Source organism: Anolis sagrei, chromosome 5 (genome assembly GCF_037176765.1).
Source record: "Anolis sagrei isolate rAnoSag1 chromosome 5, rAnoSag1.mat, whole genome shotgun sequence".
NCBI lineage: Eukaryota > Metazoa > Chordata > Lepidosauria > Squamata > Dactyloidae > Anolis > Anolis sagrei.
In genome coordinates, this window is record NC_090025.1 from 176,892,015 (window position 1) to 176,905,245 (window position 13,231).

Consider the following 13,231-nt stretch of genomic DNA (forward strand, 5'->3'; position numbering starts at 1 on the left):
AGAACTAACGCAGTTTGACATCGCTTTAGCTATCTTGGCTCAAAGCTATGGGGATCCTTGGAGGCACCAGAACTTTTCATAGCCTTGAGCCATAGCAGTGAGTGAAAGATATGTCATCCTGAGGGAAAAGTCTGTCTCAATGTCTCTGCTGAACTGTAAATAAACCAGGCAGGCCCAATCCCTTCTGAGAGAGAGACTGAGAGAGACTGAGAGGCCCATTCCCTCGCAATCCCTGCAGTTAACGGTCCAGCGGGTCACGTGGGGGCGGGGCCGAGCGCGTGAGGAGGCAGGCACGAGGCGGCCGGGGGCGGGGGGAAAGGCCGAGCAAGGCCTGCGATTGGCCAGCTGTGTTAACCCCGCCCTTTTCCCCTCGCGCAGGGGCGAGGAGGGGTTTATAAGCGGGGAGGCCGGCGTCGGGCTGGGCTGGAGCTGGTTTGGCTGATGAGGTGAGTCGGGTGAGGGCGGGAAGAGAGAGAGAGAGAGAGAGAGGGAGGAGGAGGAGGCCCGCTTCTGCCCAATGAGGAGGACGGGGATGGCGCTGCGGAGGCCTCCCGCCCTCCTTTCTTCCCTGTAGAACAGGCATGGGCAAACTTCGGCCCTCCAGGTGTTTTGGACTACAACTCCCACCATTCCTAACAGCCGGTAGGCTGTTAGGAATGGTGGGAGTTGAAGTCCAAAACACCTGGAGGGCCGAAGTTTGTCCATCATGTACAATGTACTAGGAATTGGTTTCTGGAGGTTGGGCTTTAAAAAAGAAGTATAATAATATAGTACAATATAATTATATATATATATATATATATATATATATATATATATATAATATTATAATATTGCAGTATAGTACAGTATTATGCTAATATTGTGCTGTTCTAATAATATATCTACACATAATATTGATAATAATATAAGACAATATAATGCCAATAATACAATATACAATTATATATTACATGTAATAGTATAGTACAGTAATATACTAATATTGTGCTGTTCTAATAATATAATATATCTACACATAATATTGATAGTAATATAAGACAATATAATATAATGCCAATAATATAATATACAATTATATATTACATGTAATAGTATAGTACAGTACAGTAATATACTAATATTGTGCTGTTCTAATAATATATCTACACATAATATTGATAATAATATAAGACAATATAATGCCAATAATATAATATACAATTATATATTACATGTAATAGTATAGTACAGTATAGTAATATACTAATATTGTGCTGTTCTAATAATATATGTACACATAATATTGATAATAATATAAGACAATATAATGCCAGTAATATAATATACAATTATATATTATATATTACATGTAATAGTACAGTACAGTAATATACAAATATTGTGCTGTTCTAATAATATATCTACACATAATCTTGATAATAATATAAGACAATATAATGCCAATAATATAATATACAATTATATATTACATGTAATAGTACTAATAATATAATGTAATATTATTATAATATATTGCATGTAATATATCATAATATATTGTATATACATATATTTATAATATTATAATGTAATACAATATACTACTACTACTAATATAGTAATATAATAATTATATATATATATATTATATTGTATATATATATTATATTATATAATAATATTGCAGTATAGTGGTATAATACAGTACAGTAATATACTAATATTGTGCTGTTCTAATAATATATCTACACATAGTATTGATAATAATATTATATAGAATATAATGCCAATAATATAATATACATTTATATATTATATATTACATGTAATAGGACTAATAATATAATGTAATATTATATATTACATGTAATGTTATATAGTACATGTAATAGTACAGTACAGTAATATACTAATATTGTGCTGTTCTAATAATATAATATATCTACACATAATATTGATAATAATATAATATAATACAATATAATGCCAATAATATAATATACAATTATATATTACATGTAATAGTACTAATAATATAATGTAATATTGTTATATATTACATGTAATATAACATAATATATTGTATATACATATATTTATAATATAATGTAATACAATATACTACTACTAATATAGTAATAAAATAATTATATATATATATATATATTATAATATTGCAGTATAGTGATATAGTACAGTACAGTAAAATACTAATAATGTGCTGTTCTAATAATATAATATATCTATACATAATATTGATAATAATATAATATAATACAAGATAATGTCAATAATATAATATGCAATTATATATTACATGTAATAATACTAATACAATATAATGCCAATAATATACAATTATATACTACATGTAATAGTACTAATAATGTAATACAGTATACTACTACTAATATAGTAATATAATAATTATATATATATTATATTGTATATATATTATATGTATTATATAATAATATTGCAGTATAGTGGTATAGTACAGTAATATACTAATATTGTGCTGTTCTAATAATATAATATAGCTACACATAATATTGATAATAATATAATACAATATAATGCCAATAATATAATATACAATTATATATTACATGTAATACTACTAATAATATAATGTAATATTATTATTTATTACATGTAATATAACATAATATATTGTATATACATATATTTATAATATTATAATGTAATACAATATATTACTACTACTAATATGATATTATAATTATATATTCATATTACATGTAATATTACTAATAATATTACAATAGAATGGTATAGTACGATATAGTAGCTCCAACAGACAAGAGTTCTTTGCCCCTCCCTGGTCATTCCACAGATATATATACCCATTTTCCTAGTTCCAATAGACCTCGCTACCTCTGAGGATGCTTGCCATAGATGCAGGTGAAATGTCAGGAGAAAATGCCTCTAGAACATGGCCATATAGCCCGAAAAAATCTACAACAACCCAGTGATTCCGGCCATGAAAGCCTTCGACAATACAATATTTAATATTGATATTGTACTATGCTAATAATCTAATATATTGTATGTATGTATATATATGTGTGTGTGTGTATATATATATACCTTGTGAGCCGCTCTGAGCCCCCTTCAGAGTGAGAAGGGCGGCATATAAATGCCACAAATGAATAAATAATATTGAAATATAGTGATATAGTACAATATAGTAATATATAATGCTAATATTGTGCGATGCTAATAATATAAAATGTATATATATATATATAATATTGATAATATAATGCTATACAATAAACTAATAACAATATAATAATATATAATGTATTATAGTAATACTAATATATTAAATATAATTACAACTTTTATTTATTATAGTATTTATATAATATATAATATACTGTTTTATTATTGTAAATTTGTATAGATTAAAGTTGTAATGTTTTTGGTTGTGAGCCGCTTTGAGATGAAGCAGGGTATAAATAAATTAAAATAAAATAAAAGAATTCAGGGTGTCATCCTGGAAATGAGTGGGTATATACTGTACAGTCACAGTAATGACAATACTATCATATAAGATTGGGCAAAAAGTCTGAATTCAACATTGTCACCAGGGAAATGTGTTGATGAAATAATAATGATAGAAATAATACTGTTGACAATAGCTATAAAAATATAAGGTCGGGTTAAAACAAGCATGGGCAACTTTTTCAAATCAAGAAATTTCTTTATTTGAAGTTTTTAACTTTGACAATGGTCCTGTGCCCCTAACTCAGACATCAGCAGACTTTAGCCCCCCAGGTGTTTTGGACTTCAACGCCCTCAATTCATAAAAGCTGCCTGGAAGGAATTGTGGTAGTTGAAGTCCAAAACACTTGGAGGGCTAAAGTTTACCCATGCCCTGGGTTGAAAGGTCACATTCCAGGGACAAATTATCAATCGGGAATGTGTTGGTAAAATAATACTTATAGTGGTAGTAGAAATAATAATAATAATAATAATAATAATAAAGGTTCGGGCTAAGAAAATGGAATTCTGGGGACAACTTATTTATTTATTTATTTATTTATTTGATGCACTTATTAACCGCCATTCTCAGCCCTTACGGGCGACTCATGGCGGTGTACAGTACACATAAAAAGACAGTTACAAAGGCCAGTATCAACAACATATAACTATACGACAAATACAAACTACATAAAAATCCGCTTCGTCTCTTAGTAGAATCATAGCCAGTCTCATCTTCCTTATACCATTCCAGTTCTCATTACCGTAATGTTGTTGCTTAGCACTTAATTAAATGCCCTCTCGAACAGCCAGGTCTTAAGGCTTTTTCGAAAGGACATGAGGGAGGGCGCCTGTCTGATGTGTGCCGGGAGAGTGTTCCACAGCCGGGGGGCCACCACCGAGAAGGCCCTCTCCCTCGTCCCCGCCAGCCGTGCCTGTGATGCAGGCGGGATCGAGAGAAGGGCCTCCCCAGACGATCTCAAGGTCCTCGTGGGCTCGTAGGCCAAGATGCGGTCAGAAAGGTATTTTGGGCCGGAACCGTTTAGGGCTTTGTAGGCCAAGACCAGCACTTGACATCTGGGAAGTCATAGTAGTAGTAACAGACATATAGAATGTATCATAATAAAAGGTTGGGCTAAAAGGACGAATTCCAGGGCCAACCTGCCGTCTGGAAAATGCATTTGTGAAATAATAACAGTGGTAGGAGAAATGAGTAATAAAGTACAGTACTCTGTCAGTGAACCAGCACCTATGGAGATTGGTAGATATAAGTGTTGTTTCTGATTGCTTGAGAATGAATTAGTTAAAACATGGGCCTAACTGATACTGTTCTCCATACTATACCATGTCATAAACTCTGCATTTACTTGATTTTAAAATTGGAATGCAGTAGTTAAAAGCAAGACAAAAACAAACTTAGCATGATGTATTGTTTTACTATCTTGTAGAAACAGCTTTTTAAAAACTTAAAGTATTATTAATTTTTGATGGCTGCTTGGCTTCTTGTGAATTGAGAGTCTACTGTAATCTTAATTTGATATAATCAAAACAATAATGCAGAAACAATTGTATCTGTTATCAGTTATAATTATTCTGTCATTATCCTCATATCAAAGCCAGAGTGACCCATGTGAATGTCCTGAGAAATAGTCATCCAATTGGCATCAATGAGGCCTGTTCCTGAATAAACTTGCAGATTCGGGTGTCTGGCGGTAGACCTTTGCATGTTTATTTGGGAGCCTTGCTGAGCACAGAGGGGTGACTTTAGAGTCAATGTGGTGGCCTTGCTTGTGCCATCCATCACTTACAGTGTTTGAAAATAAAAATGCCCTGGCACTCCTTTGTCTCCTCTCTTTGCTTACTGGCACAACTGCTCTTTTATATGTAAGTGCTCTGCAGTCCACAGTTGTTACAAATAATAACTTTATTTTTGTACCCTGCCTCCATCTCCTTGGAGGAACAAGCAGTTGTGGGGCTTTTAGAAATTAGGAGACTTTTTTTTGGCTGCAGCAGATTAATAGTGCTATTTCTCCTGCCTCATTCCAGAAGATTATTTTCTCTCCCAGTGTTTCAGTTGTATAGCCTTACTTATTTCTAATAATTATTCTATCCTATCACTTACTCCTATACATTCATCATGACAGAGATATCTTTTGCCAGAGGATGCCCAAGCTCTTTTCTGTGTTCTATTGTCTCAAGGATGTGGAACTGCTGATGTTTGCTATTTCTTGTGCATTTAGGGAATAGAGAGAGAGTGAGGTGAAGTTTTTTTTACTCCGCCTTCAGTGTTTTTGAGAAAATAACCTGGTTGTTGAGGCCAGGGTCTTTTAAGTGATATTTTGATGTTTCACTTCAGACGTGTATGTGGTGAAAAAGAGGTTGCTGAATAATGAATGGCAGCAGGCAACTTTTCAAAGCAATAAAGGAGAGAAAGGAGTATATGCAGGTAGTGCACTGTGAATGTTGATACTTCAGACTTAACACCCTTTTAGGTCTCTTGCTGACTGCATTGCCAGATCTTTGGCTGTTTAAAGTTTAAACACTTAATATTGTTTGAGTCTTTATGCTTAATGCTATATTAAATTTTAGTGTCAATGTGTACAAGAGTATAACCAACTTCTGCATTTGTGGAAATCTTTCCTCTATTGAAAATGCCTTCCATAGCAGATATTCCAGTGGTCTAACTATGAATAGTGAAGTTACTATGAGTGAAGAGTAAAACTAGGTATTTTTTCTTGCAGTCCTAGCCACCGTTTCAATGGTGCAGCTTTCACAGTCGCCGCTCCGTCACCCTTCGCCTTCATGCCACTCTGAAGAAGAGGAAGAGAAGAGCATGAAGCTGGCTAAGCAGCAGGTGGCTCAAGGTCCGCGAGGGGATAATCAGCCTCCCTTGAGCCCCCTGCAGGCGGCTTTGAATTCTACCACCACCGCTTCCCAGGCTTATGAAACATACATTGATAATGGGCTTATCTGTCTAAAACACAAGATCAGGAACATTGAGAAAAAGAAGGTACTGATTTTAGATTGTTATAAGCTCTTTGGGGCAGGGACATGTATTTATTGCTCATGAAATTGTAAAATATTAAATATTCTGGCATTTTGCGTTGTTGTGTGCCTTCAAGTCATTACTGACTTACGGCGATGCTAAGGTGGCACAATTCTGGGGTTTTCTAGCTGAGAGTGTGACTCACCCAATATAAACCCAGGATTTCTGTAGCCAGGTGGGGAATCAAACCTTGGTTTTCAGAGGCCTATTCCAACCTTCTAAACCAGTGGTTCTCAACCTGTGGGTCCAGGTGTTTTGGCCTATTCCTCCAAGAAATCCCAACAAGTTTACCAGCTGTTAAGGTTTCTGGGAGTTGAAGGCCAAAACCTCTGGGGACCACAGGTTGAGAACCACTGTTCTAAACACTTTATCATGCTACTTTTGTGAGTAAACATCTCATGCATAATGGTTTTGCTTTGGAATTTTTCAGCTTTCAATTGACGTTTAGGGCGTTAGAAACATAAGAATGTTTTCGCATGGGACAGCATGTAGTTCATATACATCACAGGTTTACTGTGGTATGTCCCTTAGGCTTGGCATTGATTTGCATGTAAGTTGGATGTGCAGGTCAGCTTTTTAATTTGAAATAGCAATATTGGAAGCTGTTGTAATGTTTGTGCTAGTGTATTTCTTCAATTATAAGATGCCATCGATTGTAAGACACATTTTAATTTCAGTACCACCACCAGCAACAAAAATGCATAAGATACATCTGTGATTCTAAGATGCATCCCATTTTTAGAAATGTTTATATAGAGAAAAAAGTATTTCTTAGAATTGAAGAAATACAGGATGTAATTGAATTAATGTAATTTAAGTCTAATACTTGGAAATAACGGTGAATAGGTAAAAACTGTTAATTAATCCTGTGCTTGCTTGATGTGTGTTCACAGCTCAAATTAGAAGACTATAAAGATCGTCTGAAAAGAGGGGAGTCCCTCAACCAGGACCAGTTGGTAAGCTCTCTGTTCTTGTTGAGCCTCAATTGAAAACATCTTAAACCTTTATTTGATGAGCTCAGGTAGCATATGATGGGGTTAATGGTGGTGCTTTAAGCAGTTATGAGAGCCAAAACTGACTTGGAAAGGGCATGCTTATATAAATATAGGTTTACAACCATCTTCTCTTGAAGATTGAAATTTGAGAATGGTCAACATTGTAAAAAAGAATAAAGCTTTCAAAATGTGGCTAATACCTGAGAAAGTACACAGAGCTGGAAAAAAGTTCTATACCACTGAGTTAATTTATGGACTTCAGGTGCCTTATATGGCACCATTTAAGTATAGCTTTTCATGTCTGTCTTGATCTATTCTGTTAGGATTTTCTGGAATTTCTTGCTGCCATTTTATATAAAGGACACCATTTTACTGCGCCACTATAAATAATTGGACTTGAACATTCACATATTTTGACAGCCAGGTGTGGTCCTGAAGCCAATCTGCACCAAATACCAAGGGTCCACTGTATAGATGTTATTTAAAAAAATTGATCTTAATGACAGTGTTTTATTCTACAGACAAGTTTTATGGTTACCTTGTTTCATAAAAAACTTATTACAAAGCAAGATAAACATTAAATCTGTAAAGTACTGCCATCAATAAGCACTTGACGACCTGTATCTTCTTTGGCCTATGGATTCTAATACATGCTTTTCATTTCTGGTCTGTGATTCAGACACAGCCTTTAAACATAGATAACAGTGCCCCCAGTGATGTATCCTTACTCTATCCAGGAATTATTCGGGATGCCTTTGGAGTGATGTATTGCTTCATCATGTGGTTTGATATAACATGGCCTGTATGCTCTGTCCAATAGCCTACATACTGCTTTATAGTATTTCAAAAAACAGTAAATCTGCTTTCTTCATCTTCACTCAGCTTCTTGGCACTCTTTTACAGTATCAGACGAGAAGTATTTCGATTCCAGTAATATTTGATGTTGTGAATCTTGACTGGCTTATTTTTGTGCAAAAATCTTTTACATTTAGACACTAGATTAAGGCAATAGGAGAGCTATCCACTATGTTTTAGCAAGTTGGTGAAGGCATCACCAAGTACATCATGCCAATCATAAAAACAAAGACTGGCATTCTGTTTATTTATTGTATCAGAAACAAACTGAGGGTACAGTTGTAATGTATTTAAAAAAAACAAAGTTTAAAAAACCTGGCATTATACTAATTGTCCTTTGACCAGTAGCTGGCCACATGGAGTTCCTCTAGTGTTGCTATAAGAAGGTCCTCCATGGTGCACGTGTCAGGGCTCAGATTGCATTGTAATCTGTGGTCTGTGGTTTGCACTTCTCCACATTTGCATGTTGTGGACTCCACTTTGTGGCCCCATTTCTTAAGGTTGTCTCTGCATCTTGTGGTGCCAGAGGGCAGATTGTTCAGGGCCTTCCAAGTCGCCCAGTCTTCTGTGTGCCCGGGGGGAATCCCTCATTCGGTATTAACCATGGCTTGAGGTTCCGGGTTTTAGCCTGCCAGAAGAGCATTCTGTAACCCAAAGTTATGGATTTGTAACCAAAAGTAATGGATGTATAACTCCTTTGTATTCAGTAACACACCATAGTCCTTGTTATTTGCTGCTAGGTTGGCTTTGACTCTGGATGACGTTATAAAGGAAACCCCCAAGAGGCCCTGTTATTAACGATATTCAGAGCAAGAGAATGTATTTCAAAGTGCATTATCATCTAAAATGGCTAAGCACTCTTACAATAAGGTTTATATCTTTCTGATTATGTCAGAGTATTACTGTATAAACATTATCACATATTATCAACCACCACTTTGGAACTGTGCGTATAGAAAACTGTGTATAGGTTCACTTCTCTTTTTCAAAAGTGCTATTTAACTATGTATGGCAGATATTATAGTTCTCTCTGGATCTCTTTTGTTTAGTAATTTCAGCCATTACTTCTAGTACTGCTGACCACTTCTTGATAATTAAAAAAAAAATGAAAGTCAGGCAAGTCTTATATTGATTGGGAATTTTCACAATTACTTGTTTTGTTTGTTTGTTTGTCTGTTTTTTTTAATGCAATGCAACTGGTTTGGTTCACTCCTGACACGATAAATAAATAAATTTATTACTTGTAAACATGATAAGGTAATTTCTCTTTAAAAGTGTGCTGGAAGAGGTTGTTGTTGAGCTATACCAGTGCTGAAATCCAAATGTTTGTATATATGAATAAAGCAATACAATTAGCAGTAAAGTACATTTCTTCAGGCTGATGAGTTGCTGGATGGAAAAATTCATAATATCTGGCTCCTATATTGTTTCTCCTCCTTTTCAAGCTGATAATTGCAAGAAGTGGTACTTGAGGGCCCTTCCAGACAGGCCCTGTATCCCAGGATTGAACCTGTTTATCCCAGATTATCTGGCAGTGTGGACTCATATAATACAGTTTAAAGCAGAAAACTTGGGATCAGATCCTGAGATATGGGGCCTGTCTGGAAGGGCTCTGAGTTTGCAGAGTCCATCTTCTTTGCCTTTTAGATTACAAACCTTTGGATAGAGATGGTGTTGCTCCTTAGCCTATGTAGTAGTAAATTGTAGCCACGTTAAGTGAAGACTAATAATATGCGGTTAATTACAGGAAGCGGTTGAAAAATATGATGAAGTGATACATAACTTGGAGTTTGCTAAAGAACTTCAGAAGACATTTTCTGGGCTTAGTCAAGATGTAAGTAGACTACATTGTTGTCAAGAAATGGATCAGTGTTTTGCTGACTTTATATACAACGGGGGGGGGGCAGGTGTCACTGTATTGTTAGGCTCTCTGCTGTTCTTGGAGAGCTTCCATCTGTTCCCCTAGTATGACTTAAAATGCTCTTTTGGAGTCCCTTCGCTCTGATAGATAAGCATCCCTTTTGTATGAAGACTGACATTGTTTTACTTAAATGCTTATCATGCCTTTTCTGCCTTGACATGTGCAACTAATTAAGCTCTGTGAGAATTTGTATGGTTAATTGACTGTGTAAAATGTTGAAGTTAAGATTTTAACAACTGAGCATCTACCTTTTGGATGAGATGATATGGAGAATATGAATAGCTTTTCCCAAGCTAACTACACTAATTGGCAAAATGTATTGCAAACTTTGATAGTGTGCATCTTTTTTCTTGTTTCGATGCAGCTGCTGAAAATGCAGAAGAAAGCACAGAGAAGGGAGACCTTATTGAAGCTTGAGGCAGAAAAAAAGAAGCTCCGCACCATACTGCAGGTCCAGTATGTGCTGCAGAATTTCACTCAGGAGCATGTGCAGAAAGACTTCAGAAGTGGCCTCAATGGAGCAATGTTCCTGCCTTCTAAAGACCTAGACTACCTCATCAAGTTTGCAAAATTGACATGTTCAGGAAGGAATGAGATGGTTAGGTCAGTAAGTCCTTCCCTTTCAAATAATTTTAAGATGCTGATGCCAGGTCCTCCATGTGTTGTCTGACCAAGGCAGAATAGAGGGGTAGCATGACCTCCCTGGATCTAGATACTATACTCCCATTGGCCTTTTTAGCTACTGCATCACACTGTTGGCTCATGTTTAACTTGTTGTCCGCGAGGACTCCAAGATCTTCTTCACATGTACTTCTGTTGAGCCAGGCATCCCCCATGTCACCCTGCTACTTGATTTAGTTTTTGTTACAGAAAACAATATTTTCTGCATTGAGCTGTAAAGCTGACTATGTAGGCTGTAGCTGAGGAGGGGTTCTCCCCCCCCCCCCCCATTTTTCAGGTTAAAAAAAACCCTGATTTACTCATGAATTTTAACTGGTTAACGAAATCCCCATGCTAAGTCTATGAGAAGCAAAAATTAAACGAGTCCCTCCAGAACTGCAAGCACTATCTCAAGCAAATTTTGACATTTTATTCACACTGTCATTACTTGCAGCAATAGCCAATATAGTGTAAGCAACCAAGTTGGCCCACCTATAACTGGCAGGCAAATCCTAAAGCTTGGCAGGGAAGGGGGAGATTTGAAAGCCCTCATGAAGGAAACCAGACTTGGTGGGGGCAGTTGACAGGGGCAGAGCTGCAGGCTGTTTAAGACTGCTCTGCTCCCCTGCTGTGCTCTTTGCTTCAGCATGAGGTAGGAGTCAGGTTCCTAATGGGGAATTAGGTCTTTCACTCTTTGCTCCCCCACTTCCCTTTTCCGGGTAGTAGGGTTCTCATTGCTATGCCTATATACTATTAAACATTTGAAAACATCCATAAGAAGCACAGAAAGACTGACTGGAAATGCACTCTTACATGCACTCTTGACTGCTCACCGAAGTTTATCAGTGGAGCCTGATTTCTGTCAAAGTGTATTGACACAGTTTTCAAGTGTTTCCAACAGATGTTGTAGTATTCTTTTGTAACTATAAATTACCAATTAACAAGTACATTTATTTTAAGACTTGAAACTTTGTAACTAAAATAGAAAATTGATGTAATTAAGTCTCTATAAAAATATAGAATGAACCATACTATTTAAATTATTTTGTGTTATGGAACTACTCTTTATGATTCGCTTAAAAAAAGTTTCAACCTCCCCCCCCCCCCCCCCAATTTTTTCCTGGCCATGGCCCTGCTTACTGGATCAAAGTTTTCAATAAATGACAATCTCACTATATAGTCCAAAACAGCGCAAAGAATAATAGCACCTGATTATAATTGACACAAAATCATTTGTTTGTCACAGATAGCTTCTGTCAGAGGACATTGCAGCTTATATGGTATTCCAGATTCCAGAGCATACCCAGTCCTAATCTAGATGGAGCATTTGTATATCTAGAGATGATCCTAAGATTTAATGAAAGTAGGAGATTTTGTTGACACGAGCACATGTCATACATACACACAGTATGTATTCATTCCATTACTGGGCTGCATTATGGACTGTTTTGAGCAAACCTGAAAATTACTCTTCTATTTTAGGTGAATGTTGATTAAATTTTATTGTAAATACGGTATGTTTCAAAAAATTCTTAATTTTATTCTTGTTTTTGAAGTATTGAAGACCAAATGGCACAATCATCACTCTACTTTTGGGATCTGCTAGAAGGCAGTGAAAAAGCAGTGGCTGGGACAACTTGTAAGTAGCTTTTACTTTAAAGAGCCTCTTGATGTGGTCAGATTTCTTATACTCATGTCTATCATATGCTACCTGTAATGTCAAATAGCAAAACTGGTGTAAGAGCTTTTCTTCCAATTCCTTACATTTACATGCCTTTGGTGGGACTTTTATATCTCTCAAGATAAGGTTTAGCAACATATTCCCTCCATCCTCACCATTAGTTATACTTGCTTTTAAGGGAAGTATTTCAAGGGCTGTATGGTGCCCTCTTGTACATTAACCTCCATGTCTTGCTGTCCTTGCTTTCTTGGTTTTGAAAATGTATCATAGCTGCTTTGGAGAAAAAGTATCAAACATTACATCTGAAGAAATCCCTTTTGGAGCCTATCGTATATTAGTGCGTGCAAGTAATGATTATGGCTAGGAAGCGAGTCTCCTTAATAGGAACCAGTTGATTTTCGTGCTGTTGTCTTTGTAGTGGGAGGAACATCTGTTTACAGAAATTTAGCCTCTAAACAATTTGACCTTGACATTTTGGCTTTGGAGTTTGTTTTCTTAAGGTTATCTCCAGTCGATTTCTCTAGACTAGGGTTTTATTCTTGTTGTCATGCTAGGTTCCTGCCAGTTAGGCCATATATTGT

The 13,231-nt window shown here is 35.8% G+C and overlaps 1 protein-coding gene across 12 annotated transcripts in view; it reads left to right on the forward strand.

The window, feature by feature from the left end:
* The first annotated feature begins 368 nt into the window (after positions 1-368).
* Positions 369-13,231, forward strand: part of CAPRIN2 (caprin family member 2) — a 33,028-nt gene continuing 20,165 nt past the window's right edge. For 10 of the 12 annotated variants that reach the window (XM_060776767.2, XM_060776768.2, XM_060776770.2 and 7 more), the window contains exons 1-6: positions 369-446; positions 6,234-6,502; positions 7,432-7,494; positions 10,136-10,222; positions 10,674-10,912; positions 12,526-12,608. In XM_060776767.2, the coding sequence (XP_060632750.2) occupies positions 6,251-6,502; positions 7,432-7,494; positions 10,136-10,222; positions 10,674-10,912; positions 12,526-12,608 (724 nt within the window). In that variant the 5' untranslated portion in view covers positions 369-446; positions 6,234-6,250. Of the gene's footprint in view, positions 447-6,233; positions 6,503-7,431; positions 7,495-10,135; positions 10,223-10,673; positions 10,913-12,525; positions 12,609-13,231 lie in introns of those variants that run through there. The other 2 variants (XM_060776777.2, XM_060776778.2) reach the window with 1 other exon arrangement.